This window comes from Tenrec ecaudatus, chromosome X (assembly GCF_050624435.1).
Source record: "Tenrec ecaudatus isolate mTenEca1 chromosome X, mTenEca1.hap1, whole genome shotgun sequence".
In the NCBI taxonomy this organism is placed as follows: Eukaryota; Metazoa; Chordata; class Mammalia; order Afrosoricida; family Tenrecidae; genus Tenrec; species Tenrec ecaudatus.
Genome location: NC_134548.1, coordinates 84,620,285 through 84,641,870, shown reverse-complemented (window position 1 = coordinate 84,641,870; position 21,586 = coordinate 84,620,285). Strand labels below are relative to the sequence as shown.

Sequence of the window (21,586 nt, the reverse complement as noted above, 5' to 3'; positions counted from 1 at the left end):
TATTTCTGAATTATATATTTACAGACTTTACTTGCATATAAGTATTTATATGTGCAATCATATCTTCCTTATATTGCTAGAATGTTTAAGTGAATCTATTTCTGACTGCATCCATTAAATCAGAATTCAGTGTACTGTATAATCCATATTGTGTCCGTCTTCTCTCTAGTAGCTAATACTAAGGAGAAGGAAAGAGAAGTCAATGTGTTCTAGACTAATATATATGTGCTAGAATACAAGTAAAAAGTACGATCAACACCCAGGAAATGGTGACTTTTTTTCCTTCATCCTTTTAGTTTGTAAGAAAACCATTTAGGGTTGCTCATTTATAACCTATTAGAATATATTCTTTGAGAATTTTGCTGAAATGTCTAAAGATAGAAGGTATTTGTAACAGCTTTTTTATGAGTTTTTTTTAGTTAGATATTTTAAAAAGCATTTTATTTGGACATAATTCAGACATCATGCGATTCAGTAGCTTAGTCACACCAAGAAGTATTGTACAATCTCTACCACACTCGGTTTTGAAACATTTTCTTCCTTCTTGTATTCCTTGCTATTAGCTCCCCATTGCCTCCCAACATCCACTGTCCAAATCCTCCCCCCCCAACCGAAACCCTTAACTGAGTTATTATTTCTATAGACTCATCCATCCTGGGTTTCATATGCCAAAAACCAGAAAAATACATAACAGAGTCAAGAAGGCTACCAACAATAACAAAATACAACAGAGATAAACTCCACTTTGAAAGGAGACAGAAAATATTAAAAACTAGAACAAACTCAAAGTGTGTCAAAGGGAGACCAAATGATAAGCTTTTAACCATTTAAATAATTTTTCATTTTAATCTATAATCTTCTCTATAATACTCTGTCTAATCACTGGGTTATTCCCATCCCTCCTTAATTATGGTCAGAGGAAAATCACCGGAGGCCTGTTCTAAGTGGAGAGCCTGCAAATGTATTTTGGGTTTCCACTGTCATCTGTGGCCTTCTGCAAACCAGAGTTGCACAACTTAAGCTCGGATACTATTCCCCCCTTCAGATTTGGTTGGTATAACTTGTAATCCTTGGGTCATAGATGTTGGTGTGCTTTTTCCACATGGGCTTAGTTGACATCACATTTAGATGGCTGTTTGTTTGAAAACAAACCTTAACGACCCTAGATACTATTTGTTCTGATAGCTGACACCATCTAGTTTCTTCACTTTCTGTAGCACCCATATCTTCTATGTTTCCTTTATGAGGGTATGTGTCAAGCAGGGATATGTCATAAGAACTAATTGTTTTTAGATTGGCACTAGGATTAAGTGCAAGCCCCAAATCCATTCCTACATCTACTCACATAAACAGTTACAGTCTCAGAAATTCACAGGGGCAGGTCTACTCTGGCCTATAGGGTCTCTATGAGTCAGTGCTAACTCAATGACAGTGTTTTTTAATTTTCATTTCTACTTATGGACAAATAATATTTCACTGTACTATCTTTTTATACTATCTTTTATTTATTCATATGTTGAAGAACACTTGGGTTGTGTTTACCATTTTAGCATTTGTGAATAATGCTGTAGTTTATATACGCTGGTTTATAAGTATCTGTGTTCTTGCTTTCAATTCCTTTATGATTATGAAGAGACTTCAAAAAGTTCATGGGAAAATGGAGTTTAAAGGTAAAGGAATTTTTCCACAAAAATTTTAAAGTTCCCCCCTGCAAAAAAAAAATTTTTTTAAGCCCCTTGGTCTCCTAGGTCTAGAAATGTTGAATCATATGGTATCTTTTTTGTTTAACCCAGGATTGATGAAGATACAGAGACAGCAAGAAGAATACAGATTTTTTTTGTTGTTGGGAGACAGGTAAAAGGGAGAAAGAAGAGAATGTTTTGAAACTGGCAGAAATTGTACAGTACTGCTTGATGTGATTGAACTATAAATTTGAGAAAAAAGTAATGAAATATTATATAAGAAATATTATATAAAACTAATGTATTAGATTAACTCAGGATACTTTGGAATCATTGTCAAATGAAAGGCCTTATGATATTATTTTACTTATTAGTAAAAAGTCACATCAAAAGTATAATAGCTGATAAAATCTCATTTTGGCAAAATAAAATTTTAATAACAATTATCAGCCTAATTAGTAAATTTTAATTTTAAGTATCTGATATATCCAATGTATCTCCGGTTGTTAATCTTGTTTTTAAGTTACCTATTTAAAAGGACTGTTAAATGCTAAGGAAATATATTAACAGCATGTTCCCTCATGTCTTTTCTTTTTAGATGGTTTTATCGGAAAAGGTTAGTCAGCTAATGGAATGGACCAATAAGAGACCAGTAATAAGAATGAATGGAGACAAGTTCCGTCGCCTTGTTAAAGCCCCACCAAGAAACTACTCCGTTATTGTCATGTTCACTGCTCTCCAACTTCATAGACAGTGTGTTGTATGCAAGTATGAACTTTTAAGTACTCTTTATAATTTAACAACTCATAAGATCTTAACCATTTCTAAATCACATATGCACCAAATCAGTTCAGCTGGGTAAATAAATAATTACCGTATATACTCGTGTAGAAGCTGAGGTTTTCAGCCCCCCCCCCCTTTTTTGCAGTTTTTGTGGTAAAATTAGGTGCCTTGGCTGATATTCGGGTTGACTTGTACTCAAGTATATGTGGTATTATGCGTACTTTATTCAGGACATCCATAGTAACACATAAATACTGGTTCTCTTTTTTAAACTTCCAAATTTTAATTATTTATTTTTTAAGTCATTTTATTGGGGGCTTTTATATCTCTTATAACATTCCATACATCAATTTTATCAAGCATATTTGTGCATATGTTGCCATCATCATTTCCAAAACATTTTCTACTTGATCTCTTGGTATAAGCTCCTCAATACTGGTTCTCTTTTATGGTTAATTTTGATTGTCTATTTGTTGTATTCTGTTAAGTTAATTACCACTGAAAATGATCCTATATGACACACTGAAATGTCTCAAATGATTTCCTATGCTGCAAATCTCAGGGCTTTGAACTGATTCAAACCAGTTCAGCCATGGCCAATGAAGTGAAAGTGGAACTGATTCAAATTTTAAAAATTGGAGTGAAGCAGAATCAATACTACAGTAGAAAACATTATAGGTTGAAGCCCTAGAAGAGGCATAATGAGTGATCCCCCTCAAGAAGCTTGGATTATTGGAAGATAAGAATATTGCTAGAACTGTGGAGAGTGTCACGCAGTCAAAGCACACTATTAAAGCTGTCATTTTGAGTGGCTCACAGTAGTTTCTGACTACTGATCAGGAGATTTGGTTGCTAAGCAATATGAACATTACCCTTGTTTTCTAAGGAGTTTCTGTCAGAGCATTAACCTGTCATTTTTGTCCTTCTGGATGTTATTCCAGTTCACGCAGATTTTTAAAATTCCAGTTTCTTTCAATTTCACTTTGTCAGACGTGACTGAATGAGGAAGACCAGTCTGAAGCCCTGATAAATCTTTACAGGAGCAGGTTGCCATGTATGTTCTCCCATGGGGCTACAGGTGGGTTTGAATTGCCCACTTTTAGTGAGGGTAACAAAAAGTGTGGATGATGTATGGTGATGCTCACCATCTTATAAATTCATAACCAATTGCATTGAAGTAGTATTTTATTTTTTCTAAATGTTGTTCAACTTCATACTCTTGTTTTATTACAACATTCCAGAAGTTAGGTAAAGCAAACAGTCCCCAATTTTTATGAAGACACCGACTCCAAAAATTCAACTGGTATACAAGCAAGTAGCCATCTAAGTGAGATGTCAAGTAAGTCCACAGGGAAGAAGCACACCAACATCTGTCACCAAAGGATTATAAATCATACAATCCAAAGCTGAAGGAGGGAATAGTATCAGAACCTAAACTGTGAGAATCTGGTTTGCAGAAGGCTAGGAATGACAGTGAGAGCCCAAGAAAGATTTGTGGGATCGACATAGGAAATTAGTTTCTTATGATTCCACTCTATCCATAATAGTGGATGAGAAGAAACTGGTTAGCAAACAGTGCATTGGACGGGTGACTTTGGAAGATCAAAAGGATAAACCTGACTTGAACGGTTAAAACCTTGTCAGTTATTCTCCCTTCTGATGCACATTGGGCCTGATCTGGTTTCAACATTTTCTGTATTTTGGGGTTTTTTTTTGTTTGTTCATATTAAGGTTTATTTCAGATGTATTTTGTCATTGGGGTGAACTTCTTGAATTATTGTTGTTTTTCAGTGTATGAAAACCAGGATTGGTGAACCTATAGAGATAGCAAGTACAATAGGATTTCTTGGGTATATAGGGTGAGGGGTTGGAGGGTAAAAGGAATCTGATACAAAGGAATTCAAGAAGGAAGATAATGTTTTGAAATGGATTGTGGTAGCAATTGTACAATAATGTTTAATGTGATTGAACTATGGAACAATTTATCTACATTAGCTCCCAATAAAGTGGTATACTTATAACTAAAACTACTAATGGGAAAATGGTGACTCATCTAAATTTAGTTTATAAGAGAACTGGGTTTACTTGGGGCTTTTTTACTAAAAGGTGTGTAACTTAGAGATCTTCCTTATTATAAATCATTTTAGAGTGAGTGTAACCTTAGAAATACAGAATAATCTCACAAATTTTAATAAAGCTATAGTATATTGGCTTTATATTATTGTTTCTGAATGGTCTTAGGAATAAAGATGGGTCCTTCAGCAAAGATACCATGGATAATTCAAAATTAGAGTTATTCAAAATATTTTTTCCTTTTAAAATATGTTTTACGTGTTTTTAGATCGGTATATATGATCTGAGATTTCATTTTAAATGAAATAACAAAGCTATCAAAGCTATCCTGTAAAGAATTACATTAACAAGAACTTAGAGACGCCAAATTCTGACAGCCTGCTCCATATGAAAGAACACATTTTCCTTTCAAAATAGATTGTGTGCTATCCTAAGCCTTGGTAACTTTTCGTAATGGATTTTCTCCTTGGAGGCAGGGGATGATAGCTAAATTAAGGTGTTTGGTTCTAAAGTGTTTGTTTGTGGGGGAGGGAATCTAAGGAAAATGATAATTAACTGTGAACAAACTAAAAATCTAGAATTACTCCCCATTTGGGCAATTAACTAGCAATCATGAGTGTATCACAATGTTAAGGGATATGCACAAAGTCCTTAACAATTTCATCTTAAATGCAAAGGGTGCCCAGCTATCAGAAAAAATAAAGTCTGGTATCTTAAAGGCTTATCTTAAAACAAGCAGCTATCTAAGTGAGTTGTCAGTTGAATCCACAAGATACAGCACACCAGCCTGTGTTATATAAGGATTATAAGTAATAAAATCCAAGACTGAAGGAGGGAACTGTATTAGAGGTTACATCTTGAGCACCTAGTTTGCAGAAGGCTATTCGATGACAGTGGAAGTCTAAAATCCATTTGCAGGGTGTGGATTAAGCCTCTGCTGAATCCCCTCTGACCATTGACCCGAGTTGTGAATTGCCTTGCTATCAAGAGTGCAGTGTAAGGTGGATGAATGCAGATGTAGTTAGGTTAAAATTTAATACCTTATCATTTTCTCTCCCTTTTGACTCATTTTAAATTTTGGTTTTTAATAGTTTCTGCTTTCTTTTCAATTGAGGTTTTGCTATTTTATTTTGTTGGGTTTTTTTATGTTTTCCTTTGTATGAAATCCAGGAACGGTAAAACTGTAGAGACAAACTGGGATTACCCTTACAGACGGGCTGCGGGGAGGAGATGAGCCAGTCAAGGTGCAGTGTAGCAATGATGAAACATACAGTTTTCCTCTAGTTCTTGAAAGCTTCCTCCCCCCCCGCCACTGTCATGATCCCAATTCTACCTTACAAATCCGGTAGAACCAGAGGATGTACACTGGTACAGAGAGGAACTGGAAACACAGGGAAGCCAGGACAGATGAACCCTTCAGGACCAGTGGTAAGAGTGGCACTAGCAGGAGGGTAGAGGGAAGAGGAGTAGAAAGGGCGAACAGATTTCAAGGATCTACATATAACCTCCTCCCTGGGGGACAGACAGCAGATAAGTGAGTGAAGGGAGATATCAGACGGTGTGAGATATGACAAAATAATAATAATGTATAAATTATCAAGGGCTCATGGAGGAGGGAGTGAGAAGGGAGGGGAAAAATGAGCTGATACCAAGGGCTCAGGTAGAAAGTAAATGTTTTGGGAATGATGCGGGAAACAAATGTACAAAGGTGCTTGACACAATGGATGGATGTATGAATTGTGATAAGAGTTGTACGAGCCTCCAATAAAATGATTTTAAAAAAGAGTTGTATGAGCCCCCAATAAAATGATTTAAAAAAGAAAGAAACTGGGATTAATAGTTTCTTAGGGTTAAGGCAGGGAAGTTCGGTGGGGCAGGGAATCTGGAACTAAATATAATGAGTACAAAAAAGAAGAAAATATTCTAAAATTAATTGTGGTGATGATTGCATAATTGTTACTATGATTAAGCCATGATTTGTATGATATGTAAATTATACTTGTACAAAGTGGTTAAATGCAAATGCATATCATTCTCTTTTTTGGAATATCATTCTTACTAACCTGATACCCTCATGGCATCTTATTCTACAAGAAAAAAATTTTTAAAAGATAAGATTTTCTAAATGCATTCAACAACTGAAAATTAAGTAAAATTAATGTGTATAATACAGTATACAAGGGAGCTTCAAAAACTTTGTGGAAATATTGAATTAAAAAATGTATAACTTATCAAAGGTTCATGAGAAGGGCAGGCTGGGAAGGAGCGAGAAGAAATGGGGAGCTGATATCAGGGCTCAAGTGGGAAGAGAATGCTTTTTAAATGATGATGGTGGCATATGTGCAAATGTGCTTGACACACTGGAGGAATGTATGGATTATGATAAGAGATGTAAGAGCCTCTAATAAAGGTATTTTTTTAAATTACAGAATGTTTTTCTGTAGTTTTGGGGCCTTCTCGTATTTAGTCTTGTTGATATGAAAAGTATAAGAGGGAGGTCCTTTATCATCTGGGAAGGGAAATTAGTTGTGTACATGAAAATTTATCTAGCACTATATGGGAATTTATGCATAATAAATTCTATAAAATTGCTGGAAGGCCATATACCAGGAATGGTTAAGATTGGCTTAATGGAAGAGATAAGACGTGTGCTAAGCCTACGCAAGCTACATCAGATTTACACTGAAGCAAGTTATTCGGGTTTGAAGCAATGTGGAATGAATGTAAGGGTACAGAGACAGTAGTAAACAAAGTGCTGGAATTAAGATATCCTGTGTGAGATTAACTGGTGGTACTGCTAAATAAAAGGAGCCAGCCCTGGTGGTGTATTGGTTACCAGTTGGCTGCAATATGCTTGGTCGGAAGTTCAAAACTACCAGCAAATCCACAGGAGAAAGGCTGAGTTTTCTGCTCCCATAAACAGTCTCCAAACCCACAGGAGTACTCTCTGTGAGTTAGCATTGACTCGATGGCAGTGAGTCTGGTTTTTTGGGTTGCTAGATAAAAGCTAGATGTGTTATTTAGAGCTAGATGGGTTTTTTTTTTCTAGATGGTTTTTAAAAACTAGAACTTAATAGCTATTGAAAAGATTTGGAGATTTTATTCTGAAGGTAATAGTAAAGCAACAATGATTTCTGAGATAAAGATTTTGGGGAAAGTATTCCTTATGAAAACTGATACTCAAGATAAGCCCTCTACTAATCTTGCCTTATTAAGAAAACAAAGATAGCCCATTCCCAAATGGGATTTCTCACTACGGAAATAGAAGTTAGGATTTACAACTCACAGTTTAAGGGTGACATAATTCAATCCATAACAATGGACAACAGACATGAAATATGAAGTGGTGTCAGGTAATTACAGTTGACCATTAACAACACAGGTTTGAGCTGCACAGACCCACTGATATGCCGGCTGGTTTTTTTCTGTTTCTGTTTTTATGAGCTCAGACTTTACACATTTCCATGTAAATGTTGATAGGTCAGCTGTAGTACTATGTAGTGAAATCCCCAACACTTGAACTAGGATTTCTCTTATGACAAAAAATGGCAGAATTTTCCAAGTTTATCTTAACCCTTTCAGGAGAACCTGATATGCTTGTCAATTTTAAAAATACATTTTCCTCTATTGGAAAAACTCTGCTCTTCTTAGCTTGCATCTGTTAGCTTGTTTTTAAATTTTATTAACTTCACAAATCTGATTGTTTCCAGGCAAGCTGATGAAGAATTCCAGATTCTAGCAAACTCGTGGCGATACTCCAGTGCATTTACCAACAAGATATTTTTTGCTATGGTGGATTTTGATGAAGGTTCTGATGTATTTCAGATGGTAAGAGCTTTGGTTCATTTTATTAGTAGGAACAGGTAAAATTTGGACAAAGTGGGATGAATTTTATGTTAAATGATCACAAAATGTCATTTGTAAGGCTAAACAGTCTCTAACCATGAAATGTAGTAATTAATGATGGTGTACTGGAATATGAAAATTGGGTAATATCTAGCTATCTAGTAGTTTTTGAAATCACAGCATGACTCCTACAATTATGCCACCTGTGTTAGTATGGGTAGACTATGAAAACAAATCCATAGAAACTCATGTGTATAGAGAGAGTTTTATATAAAGGGTACTTTAAGAAAGCATCCCAACCTAGCCCAGTCCAAGCCCATAAATCCGATAATAGTCCATATGTCCGATACCAATCTATAAAGTCCTCTTCAGACTCACGAAACACGTGCAATGACACCAAATGTAGGATGATCACAGGCCAGTGGGTAGAAAGTTGTTGGATCCAGTGGCATTGTAAGCATCTCAGCGCTGGCAGGGGTCTTTATGTAGCTTCTCTGGCTTCAGCGGTCTGGTTATATCAGGATAGGCCCATGTGACTTCTCCAGCTCCCAGGGCACTACAGTGGTTCCATGTGTCTTGTCAGCTGCAATGTCTCCCAGAGAGTGAGCAGAGAGGGTGTGTCTCCCATCTCCACAGAGGAAAAATCAGCAGTTCCCAGAATTCTAAGGAGAAGGTCATGCTTACACAGAGGTCCCATTGGCTATCTCCGGATTGACAGATTTAGACTCCACCTCTACATTCTTAATCCTCAAATTGACACCAGATTAGGTAACTACCACACCACCCTTCTGTGGTTACTTTGAAATACTTAACAGAATTGGGTACCCTTGCCTCTTGTCTTAATGGAAAAACTTCTGGTTCAAAAACAGATCCTTTTACTATGACTTAGATCCCATACTTACCTGCTTTATTGTTTATGATATCTCTCGCTATATGTAGATATATAAATTGGGTGAAAGAGTATAGAGCAAATCAGTTTTACATTCAACAATTTATACACATTTTGTTTCATGTCATTGATTGCAATCCCTTAAATATAACATCACTTATCCCACTTCTTGTATTTCCTGTTTCCCATCTTCCTTCTTTCTGAACTTTTCCTTGGGCTAATATTGCCCTTTTGATCTCAAGTGGCTGCTTATTTTGAGATGCAGTTGTTCCACATATAGACCTGTCTATTGTTTGGCTGAAAATTAAGCCACAGGGATGTGTTCAATTACAGACCTTAAGGGTCATAATCTCGGGGTTCCAACAATTTCACTCCATAAGCCTGATCTCTTTTATGGTTTTCAGTTTTGTTCCACATTTTCTCCCACTCTATCCAGGACATTCTAATGTCCCTTTTAGGCACCATCTAGTTCTGCTAATTTCAGAGTGGGGGAAACTGAGGTTCTCGTGGTCCATTAGACTGGCTGTTTCCCTATGTCTTTGATATTTATCTCTCTTTGCTCAAGAGAGGCAGAAACCAATACTTTCAACTTATCTCAAAGTTCACAGGTTTTAAGACGCCAGTTGTAACTCATCAAAGTAGAGTGTAGAACATTGACTTTGTGGACATGTTTTGCCTATTGACTTTGCTGCCCCTTGAGACTCTAATCCTGAACTGTCAAGCCTAGCAACTCATTCTCTCAAGGTATTTGGTTATGTCTAAGAAGTTTCCATAACTTTGTTCCTATATGCGCTACTATATTCATGGCTAGACTTGCAGCATGTTGTCAGGTGCCGAGTTGGCTCTGATCCTGTGTACACCAGAGTGAAGCACTGCCTGGTGCTGTGCCCTTCTCACTAATATTGTCGGTCTTACATCGAAGGTTGTAGTCACAAGGCTGCTCTTTGGAGCATTGTTAATTGAAAAAAAGAGGAGAGAAACCGTTCAAAGTCTACCAATAGCATAACTTCTTAAATTATGAGAGTGAGGTTGATCTGCATCTACTAAATAGATCTCTCAAACATGGTTGAATGTTAGAAAGCAAAGTGCAAACTAATATAGGTAATATGCAATTCACATTTTTAAAAAGACTCAAAGCAATTTTACATGTTTTTTCCTTGGTGCATAAACATATATATGGCTACAGTCTGGAAATGACTACCAGAATGGAATAAGATTGGTTTCTATAAGTCTATAATGCATTTTTTGAAATTTTACAAAGATTGTGTTAGTCTGGGTTGACTCGAGAAACAAATTCATAGACACTCTGGTGTACAAGAAAGAGTTTTATATAAAGAGTAATTGTATCTTAAGAAAATATCTCAGCCCACTGCTTGTCACTGAAGCATACCATGGGTGTCGTGATGGATAGAGAAATGTGATGTCTATCAGAAAACACTTATAAATCCTTTTAAATTGATGCTTTCTACATAGGGCTGCCATTTTGTGTTGGCTTTTGCTATGATTTTAGAGCAGTATCATCCTCATAGTCCCCTAGATCAGTGGTTCTCAACCTATGGGCCGCGACCCCTTTGGTGGAGAGGTCAAACGACCCATTCACAGGGGTCACCCAGTTCATAACAGTAGCAAAATTACAGTTTATGAAGTAACTACGAAAATAACTTTATGGTTGTGGGGGTCACCACAACATGAGGAACTGTATGAAAGGGTCACGTCATTAAGAAGGTTGAGAACCACTGCCCTAGATGGAGGATGTTCTCAATTTGGAGTGTGTGTTAATTACATGAAAAATTCTTATAAACTTATCCTTTTATGTAATCTCTGAACATCTGAAAATATTTCCACATTGGGGACACGGATTAAAATGCAGGTCTCTTAGCTAGGAGCTAATATTTAGGCAATAAAGGTAGTGGTACCGATCACAGGTACAGTGGGTTTGAACTCCACCTCAAACTCTGCCATCGAGTAGACTTTGATTTATAGCCCCTGTGGATTTCTATGTATCTAACTCTTTGGGGGACTAGAAAGTCTCACCTTTCTCCCGCATACTTAATCTTAAGAACTCCACAAATAGGAGAACTGAAAGAGCCCATGAGAAAGTAGAAACCTCCTGTGTCTCCTGAAGAGTAGCTAACTGGCGCTTTCAAGCTGCGGGCCTTGCAGTTTGCAGCGCAGTGTGGGACTACCACGGCACCAGGACTCCTGCCACTGAGGCAAGTCACTTAACCTGTTCTACTTCATCTGTGAAATGCCAAAATGCCAAATCGTGTTTGCAGTTCGGATTATTCTTTAGATAATTTACATTTTCATGAACTGTTCTTTATTCAGCTAAACATGAATTCAGCTCCCACTTTCATCAACTTTCCTGCAAAAGGGAAACCCAAACGAGGTGATACATATGAGTTGCAGGTGCGGGGTTTTTCAGCTGAGCAGATTGCCCGGTGGATAGCTGACAGAACTGATGTCAATGTAAGTCTCCTTATTTTGTTAAGAGGTATTTTGCCAATATACCTTTTGGAGGGCCTAATATTGTCCTCATTTCCCTGTGGTGGTAATAATTTGGCTATCCCTACACAAGAAGCATTTAACAGAATTATCCTGATGAAAGAATGAGACATCCTGCAGCATTACCCTATTGGATGTAGCACTAAAATCACCTTTTTAAGCCCATTGATTATCTAGTTGAACTTGACAAAGCCTTCCTAATCTAAAAAGTCACATGATTTATATGTTGTGGCTGAATATTACACCCATTACATTCCATTTTAGAATAAAATACAAACTTTTTTTATTAAGATGGGATTGAAATATACAATTTTTCCTCAAATTAACTGTACCAAGTTACACTGCTTTCATTTCAAATTATTTTGGCCCATATAATTAATGGATACATTTTATATTTTTAAAAGTTTTTCTCTTCTTAATACTTAGATCAGAGTAATTCGACCCCCAAATTATGCTGGTCCCCTAATGTTGGGATTGCTTTTGGCTGTTATTGGTGGACTTGTGTATCTGCGAAGAAGCAATATGGAATTTCTCTTTAACAAAACTGGATGGGCTTTTGCAGCTTTGGTGAGTGAATTTCGGAAGAAGAATTTAGTTAAACCCTTAATGTTGTATTTGCTCATAGGTTTTCATTTATATGACAAGTTGCATTACCTGAGGGAATGGAGTTTACGGTATATATTTTCATTTTCTGCCATGAAGTCAGCTTATTCTCCTTATTATGTCATTACAGTGGCTAGAACTGAGAAGAACTGATTTATACCATCTTGTTCTGTCTACATTTCATGGCTGTCAGCTCCCTGGAAACCTGTAGTTCTTTTGAAAATATTCTTCTAAAATGTCTTTTCAGTGTTCAATTTTAAAATTTGTGTTACCTTTTTGATAATTTTAAAGTAATGTTTTCTTTCTGAAGTAAATAGTATTGAATTGTGATCCTTGTGGGAAAACATACGCCTTAAAAAAGGCGGCCCTAAAAATACAGAAAAAAGAAAAGCATAACTTATCTTAAAATAATTTTCCGGGAAAAAATAATAACTTTCAGGGGGGCAAGGACCAAAAAAGAGGAGCTGATACCAAGGCTCAATAGAAAGTAAATGTTTAGAAAATAATGATGGCAACATATGTATAAATATGCTTGATACAATTGATGTATGGATTGTTTTAAGAGCTCCAAGCGGCCCCAATAAAATGGTCTTCTAATTAAAAACAATAATTTTCTTCATCATATATTCCCAGAACAAATATATTTTTCATACCAAGTAATCTACCAGGCAGTAACGTCTAAAGTAACTGTGTTATATGAATATTTTATTATTTTTGTTTCCTAGTGTTTCGTGCTTGCTATGACATCTGGTCAAATGTGGAATCATATAAGAGGACCACCATATGCTCATAAAAATCCACACACTGGACACGTGGTAAGGAAAGGCCGGGGTTTCCTCCTAGTATAGACTGAGGGTAACTGTAATTATCGTTACCCTTTGAGTAAAGTGCCAGCCGAGAGAGGAATTAGATGTGTCTTTGACTTTTTAATCTTTCAGTTGTTAACAAACTTCAATTGCTGGAAACACCATGGTGTGCTCTTAAAAATGGGAAGTTTCTGATCCCCTTTGGTGAGTCCTTTTGACTAAGCTGGCTAAGAATGAAAGTCAGCATTCATCTACTAGAATAATTAAGTACTTGAGCATCCACTACTCTTGCAGATACTGTGCTAGGTATTAGACGTGGTCCATGTCTTCTACGGAGTCTACGTTATATACGTCATGCTCTTGTACACTTAAATAGTTGTTTTCAGTTACTGTGTTGGTATACATAGTATAGCTATAGTGAAAATTAAATAATACACAAATAGCTTTTATACTAACTAAAATTATTTACTGATGAAAACCAGAGACCTAAAACATGTTGCATGCATCAGGTGAATTAGTAGTTGTATAGATTTTAAAATAGCTCATTTTAGTGTTAGAATGCCAAAATTTTATATATTGAAATATTCCATTTTACTTAAAGATTCCATTTTGTCTTTTTTTTCCTCCCAGAATTATATCCATGGAAGCAGCCAAGCCCAGTTTGTAGCTGAAACACATATTGTTCTTCTGTTTAGTATCCTCTTTATAATCCTTGGGTTGCATTATAATTTGTCTTTTTTCTCACATTCTAGTATTCTCGGTAAAGTATTTGTTTGGAGTTCCTGTCTTCTTAAGGCAGGTCATAATAACCTTTGGAAATCATTTTATTGTGTCATCTGTCTTAGTGCAATCAGTAAAGGCCACCAGGAATAACCCTGCCATCTGGTAAAGTCAGGTGTATTGTTCTAAGGGAGAGTGCACATAAAGGAATTTGCAGGAGTTGTGGTGTAAAGGAAGAGATAGGTAGAGGAATTTGAGCAAGGGTGGAGTTTAGGTAAAGCCTAAATGAAGTAATGTTTACATAGACCAAAATGCAAAGCTTGGCTGAGTATAAAGGGATCAATATTAGGTCTGGACTCTACATTGGAGCTGGGGTTTCTTTTCTTTGGAAACCACAAAGTCAAGATAAATATTTAGTCTTCTGAAACTGTTCCTTGGTTGTAAATTGCAGTTATACTTGTTTCTAAGTGAATTCACTGCTCTAGGCAAGAATGGAATATCTCATATTCCTAGTGGCATAATTTCAAACAGTCTTTTGATTGGAGAAAACAGTGTTACTCAGTGAGTATAAAAGCAGTAGCTACTAAAAAAAATGTGGCTCATTGTAACATTTTACAGTTACAGCTGGCTTCATACCAGGGGGCTTCAAAAGAAGTTTGTGGGAAATGGAATTAAAAGATAATGAGACTTCCCATCAACTTTTAAGGGCCCCTGATATGTGTGTTACTCTATCCTTTTCCATGGCAGCGCAGCTTTTTACTTTCATAAACCAAGCTACTGTTTACTTTCTCACATCTTGCTCTTTCTGTAAGCTGCCAGGATCAATTAGAGTGACATCAGATAGGTAAGAGTCTAAATTTCATAGTATTGCTGATCATAGTTTACCTACCTGAATATACTAGGATAAGAAAAAACATCGCTTCTAGAGTACCAGTTCAAATATGTACAGGTTTCTTCAAAACATGTTTAAACATGTCTTTGCAACCAGGGAGTGGCTGCAGACAAGTTCTCTCTGTCATTCAGTTGTCATGAGTCTTCTTACAGTGCCTGCAAAAACAAGGTCCAATCAAATCAGTGACTTCTGCTGGGATCTTTTTAGCCAGTTAAATTCAAGGGAACAAGGGTTCAGATCAGACGGTTCTGGTGATTGTTTTACAGAATTCCAAAGAGAGTATACTTCATAGATTTTCTTGAAGGATGCAGGACAATAACCAGCAGACTTACTTGCAAGAAAAATGAAAAGTGTGTTGTTAGTAAAGAAAAAGGCCAGGAAAAACAAAAAAAGAAAAAGAAAGAAAAGGCCAGGAAAATCGCACTAAAGAATTTTTTTTAATGCACCTGCTTATTCCCTGAGGGTAACAAGAGCTGTCTTATAAGAATTTTGTCAGATAGCTTCGCCTCATCTACCTTATAGCCATAATCTTTCCCCTTTGGGCTTACTTCCCCTTCACCCCCAAACCGGAAAGGGTTCAAATGAAACAAAATGTGTAGCCTATTTTGACCTGCTGTACATAGACGAGTACAGAATTCTTTGAGGAAACATTAGAAAGATGGAAACACTGCCTTCAGGATGTACAGACCAAAATAGAAGAAATGTCAAGAAATAGAAGCTTCACATTGCTATTGCTATTGCTATTGCACTAAGCCAGGGGGATAGCTTCCTTACCAAATTCAGGAACCCAGTCCAGCCCTCACTTTCCCACTATTCCCACTGCACCATTCTTGTTGCCAGCTGTTCATGCAACACATATTCTTTCTGACCCATAGCTGCCACTCAGCACATAAGGGGCATGGGTGTCATCTTTCAGACCAGCCACCCATGTAACCAGACCCTCATCACTCAGAAGGACACTTTCAGACTCCAACACATGCTGGCTCTCACTGCCTCTGTGAAAGTTTCACAGTCTCGCAGAGAATATACTCTTGTGGCTTCAGCTTTATTACAACCAAAAACGATACAAATCAAGGGACACAGAGGGTAAGGTTTGAAGGAGGGTTTAGCATAGAGATGCCATGTCCCAAAGAGGGATGGGCTACTCTCTCCCGTGCATGGTCCCAAATCAGAAATTTCCCCTGAGCCTGTGGATTCAGAATTCTTATCAGCTCCCTTACATGGCCATGATAGATTACATACTTTGTGGGACTTAATGTAATTTGTGGATTACATCCAATGTGTCAGCATTGGATCCCCAGGTGCTAGCTCTTGGTTTGATCAGCCAGCATTAGGTGCTGACATAGCTTAGAAAGAACTGAGAACAAAGGCTGCAATGCTTTTTGCCAGGTGTTTTCACACTGTGCAGTTAAGAGGGAGGCTTCCAAAAGTCATGGAAAAATTCAATCAAAAGATAATGGAATTTGTCTACAAACTATTTGAAGCCCCCTATTGTATTGGAAACGATTGTAGTACCAGCTAATAGCTTGGGGTGAATTGATTTGCTCTGCTTTCTGACCTCATCAACTAGGTGATTGGGATATCTGATTCTATTATATTGAAAATGGATTGTACTAATTCAAATAAGCCAAGAATTTTGAAAGTGATTGCAATTGTTACGTAAATTCGTTTAGGAAACTGATAACAGCAGTATATATTCATTAAATAAAATTTAGAAAATATTCCGTTTTGTTGTTAGATGCTTCCAACTCATTGTGGCCTTACGTACAACAGAGTGACACCCCGCCTGGTTCTACGTCATCCTCACAATTGGTCTTATGTTGTAACCCAGTAATCCATCTTGTCGGAGGCCTTCCTTTTTTTCACTGCTCTTCCATTCCACCAAGTGCAATGTTCTCCAGGAACTTGTCTCTCTTGACAACGTGTCCAAAGTACATGCAATGAAGTCCCTAACCTTGCCGAGCATTTTGGCTTCTTCCAAAACAACTGTTTGTTCTTTTGGCAGTCTGTGGTACTTTTCAATATTCTTCACCAGCATCACAATTCAGATGCATCATTTCTTAGTTGGTCTTCCTTATTCAATGTTCTACCTTCATATGCACATGAAAATACCAAAGCTTAGGTCGAGTGTACCCTAATCCTCAAAGTAACATTCTTACCCTCCAGCACTTTCCCACATCCTCTTTTGAATCTAGCCTGATGTTTTTGGGAGATATGCATCAAATTTTTTCTTGCATGTGATACCAATGATATTGTTCTATAATTTGTGCATTGTAGCTTGTTACCTTTCTTTGGAGTGGGCACAAATACGAATCTCTTCCAGTCAGTTCGCCAAGTAGCTGTCTACCTGTTTCTTGGCATAGAGGAGTGAGTGCTTCCAGTGCTTCATTGGCTTGTGGAAACATTTCAAGTGATATCCCAGCAATTCCTGGAGCCTTGTTTTTGGCTAATGTTTTCAATGCAGGTTGAACTTCTTCCTTCAGTACCATTGATTCTTGCTTATGTGCTACCTCTTGAAGTGGTTGAGTGTCAACTCGTTCTTTTGTACAGGGAATCCTGTGTAGCCTTTCCATTTTCTTTGGATGCTTCCTACATTGTTCAATATTTTGCTCATAGAATCTTTCAATATTATAACTCAGGGCTTAAATTTTTTCTTGAGTTCTTTCAGTTTAAGATATGCTTAGCGTGTTCTCCCGGTTTGTGTTTCTTTCTTTTTAAAATCATTTTATTGGAGGTTTGTACGGCTCTTATCACATCCATGCATTGTGTCAAGCACATTTGTACATATGTTGCCATCATCATTTTCAAAACATTCTCTTTCTACTTAAGCCCTTGGTATCAGCTCCTCATTTTTCCCTCCCATCCTTCCCTCATGAACCCTTGATAATTTATAAATTGTTTTTTTTTTATGTCTTACACTGACCAATGTCTCCCATGGTTTTCTAAGTCTAGGTCTCTGCATGCTTTTTTTTACAATATTTCACTTTGGAAAGATTCCAGAACTGCTACACCGTGCAGCTCCAGGCTGTCCAAGTGCCTGTTTACTGCCCCCTAATCCCATGATCCAGCCACCATGATAAGTGCCAGCCATTCTAGGTCACTCATCTGGTCGGAACCATACCCTTCCAGGCCTTTCCGGTCACCCGCCCCCCGTGTAACTAGAAAGGCCTTAGTCACGCAGTTTGGAGAACTGGTTCAGAGCAGAACTATGCATCAGAAACCATCAGGGTAGCAGTTGTTGGTATTGATTTGGGTACCACCAACTCTCGCGTGGTCATTATGGAAGATAAACAAGCAAAGAAAATGCTGATGGGGCCAGAACCACACCTTCAGTCGTGTCCTTCACAGCAGAGAGTGGCAGGCCCGCCAAGTGTCAAGCTATCACCAACTCAAACAACACATTCTATCCCACCAAGCATCTCATTGCTTGCTGATAGGATGACTCAGAAGTACAGAAAGATATTAAAAATCTTCCCTTCAAAATTGTCTTTGCCTCCAGTGGTGATGTCTGGGTTGAAGCCCGTGGAGAAACCTGTTCTCCAAGTCTGATTGGAGCATTTGGGTTGATGAAGATAAAGGAACTGCAGAACGTTACTTGGGGCATGGAGCCAAGAATCCTGCGATCATAGTCCCAGCTTCATAAAGTGACTCTCAGAGACAGTCCACTAAGGATGTTGGCCAAATATCTGTATTAAATGTACTTTGGACAATTAATGAACCCACAGCTGCCTACAGCTAGACAGTCTAGATTAAAGTCAGAAGAGAAAATCATTACTGTGTATAATTTTGGTGCTAGAACTTTGGACATCTCTATCTTGGAAATTCAGAAAGGAGGATGTGAGGTAAAATCTGCCAGTGGAGAAACTTTCTTAGGTGGAAAAGACTTTGACCAGGCCTTCCTACAACACATTGTAAAGGAATTCAAGAGACAGGAATTGATATCACCAAAGACAACATGGTCCTTCAGAGTGTGAGATGCTGCCAGGAGGGTTAAGCGTGAGCTGCCCTCATCTACACAGAATGACATCAAGTTGCCATATTTGACAATGGATACTTCTGGACCCAAGCATTTGAACAGGAAGCTAATTCAGGCTCAACTTGAGGGAATTGTCACCGACCTAATCAGGAAGACTATCACACCATGCCAAAAGACCATGCAAGATGCAGAAGTCAGCAAGAGCGATATGGAAGTGTTTCTTGTTGGTGGCATGAGGAGGACGCCCAGGATTCAACAAACCACACAGAATCATTTTGGCCAAGCCCAAAGTAAAGCTGTTAATCCTGAAGAGGCCATTGGACCTGCCACTCAGGGTGCTGTGTTGGCTGGTGATGTCACAGATGTGCTGCTACTAGATGTGAATCCCCTGTCTCTGGATCTTGAGACTCTTGGAGGTATCTACCAAACTTATTAACAGGAACACTATATTCAAACCAAAAAGAGCCATGTGTTGTCTACAGCTACTTAGGCAGGCTCAGATGGAGATTAAAGGGCCAGAGTGAGAGAGGTGACTGGAGGTAACAGATTTCTTGGACAGTTCACTTTGATTGGAATTCCCCAGTTCCTCGCATAGTCCCTCAGATTGAAGTTATATTTGACATTGATGTCAATGGGATTGTACATATTTCTGCAAAAGATAAGAGCAGAGGACATGAGCAAAAGATCATGACCCAATCTTCTGGTAGATTAATTAAAGATGATGTTGAAAATATGATTAAAAGTCCAGAGAAGTATTTTGAGGAAGACTGACAAAAGACTAAATGATTTGAAGCAATTACTAGGGCAGAAGGAATCATTCATGACACAGAAATAAATTAAAATAGAAGAATTCAAAGACCAATTGCATGCTAATGAGTACAACAAGCTAAAAGCCGAGATTTCCTAAATGAGGCAGTTCCTGTCTCCAAAAGACCGGGAAACGGCACAAACCACAAGGCAGGCAGCATCCTCTCTTCAGCAGGTGTCTTTGAAATGACATACAAGAAGATGGCATCTGAGCAAGAAGGCTCTGGAAGTTCTGACAATGGGGAACCAAAGGAAGACCAGAAGGAGGAGAAACAGTGAACATAGTAAACTTTGGAGCAGAAAAGAAAACATCATGAGTGGGAGTGAAGGGCAAACTTCTGTCTTACTTTGTTTTTGCCGTCTTCTAGGTAGCATTTCCTTGATAAGTAAATTTAGTGTTCATTAGCTTATGATTATTTAATGAGTGATAGATTCCATCAGTACACAGTTCGCAATGTTCTATCCCTAGCCTATCATTTTTCAGTTGCACGTAAAAATGGAGAAGCGTATAAAGACTTAAACATTGAAAAAAAAGTTTTCATTTTGTCTTCTCGAAAATGTCTGTTCAGCTCTTTGACTTCATCATTTCTTCCATAGCTATTAAACACTTAAAAGCAAGTTTCAGCGTCTCTCTGACATCCACTTTACTGCTTTCTTTTTCTCTGTCTTTTTAATGGTCTTTGCTTTCTTGATATGCAATGTTCTTGATGTATTCATACAGCATATTAGGTAATTGGTGTTCAGTGCATTAAATCTGTTTTTGAGATATTCTTTAAACTTAAGTAGAAAGTGTTACAGCTCTTTTACAATTTGTCTAGCAGGTTTTCTGGTTTTCCCGGACCCCCCCCCCCAAAAAAAAAAGACTTAAGTAGAATAGACTCAGGGTTGTACTTTGTCTCTCCTGGACTTATTTTCATTTTTTTCAACTTTAACCTGAACTCACATGTGAGCAATTGATGGTCTATTTCACAGTTGTTCCCTGGCCTGGTTTTAACTGCTGATCTTGAGCTTCTCCATTGTCTCTTCATATTGATAGATGCTGTCCATTTTATTTCTGTGTATTCCATCTGGACTAGTCCACATAAATAAGCCTCCCTTTGTGTTAATAAAAAAGGTATTTGTGAAGAAGTCATTGGTCATGCAAAATTCTATCATGTAATCTCCAGTTTCATTTCTGTTAGCAAGTCTATGTTTTCCAACTACTGTTCCTTCTTTTTTGTTTCCAACTTTTGCATTCCAATAGGCAATAATTATCCATGAATGTTGATTGCATTTTTGTTCAATTTCAGACTGAATACATTGTTTAAATTCTTCAATTTCTTCATCGCTAGCTTTAATGATTGATGCATAAATGTGAATAATAGTTATAGTGACTGGATTTCCTTATATGTGAGTAGATATTATCCTTTCACAGACAGTATTGTATTTCAAGATAAATCTTGAAATGCCCTTTTTAGTGGTGAATGCAACAATATTCTTCTTATATCTGTCATTCCTGGCAAATTAAACCATTAGATTTTCTGATTCAAAATGGCCAATACGGAGAAGTTACATTAATGGAAATGGAACTAGAATGGAAGTAATGAGAACATTGACCCAGTGTAGAAAATGGAACCAATGTCATTGAACGATATGTATAGATATTGTTAAATGGGAACTTAATTTTCTCTGTGAACTCTTACCACAAGGAAATGGAAACAATATCCTTTTTTTCAAAGTCATTTTATTGGAATCAAATACAGATATATCATTCCATAGTTCAGTCACGTCAGTATTGTACAATTGCTAACATCAGTTTCTGAACATCTTCCTTCTTGAGCTCCTTGATATCAGCTCCACTTTATCCCTCCCTTCCCCCACTGTAACTCCCCCCAGAACCCTTATCCCTCCCCTCCCCCATAGTAATCCCCACCACCACCAAACCTTTATTCTACTTGCAATCTCTATAAGTTCATCAATCTTGGGTTTCTGATACTGAAAAACATGAAAACACATAACAAAAGT

General features: G+C 37.4%; 1 protein-coding gene and 1 non-coding gene across 2 annotated transcripts in view; both read left to right on the top strand.

Annotated features, from left to right (window-relative positions):
• MAGT1 (magnesium transporter 1) overlaps positions 1-21,586 on the top strand; it is a 62,197-nt gene that overhangs the window by 26,691 nt on the left and 13,920 nt on the right. Inside the window, exons 2-7 of the mRNA XM_075538224.1 lie at positions 2,281-2,450; positions 8,249-8,366; positions 11,602-11,742; positions 12,205-12,345; positions 13,107-13,196; positions 13,818-13,881. Coding sequence (XP_075394339.1) covers positions 2,281-2,450; positions 8,249-8,366; positions 11,602-11,742; positions 12,205-12,345; positions 13,107-13,196; positions 13,818-13,881 — 724 coding nt within the window. The remainder of the gene's footprint in view (positions 1-2,280; positions 2,451-8,248; positions 8,367-11,601; positions 11,743-12,204; positions 12,346-13,106; positions 13,197-13,817; positions 13,882-21,586) is intronic.
• Positions 20,370-20,427, top strand: LOC142435281 (U7 small nuclear RNA). Its single transcript, XR_012781370.1, has one exon. It is a non-coding gene; the product is annotated as a U7 small nuclear RNA (small nuclear RNA).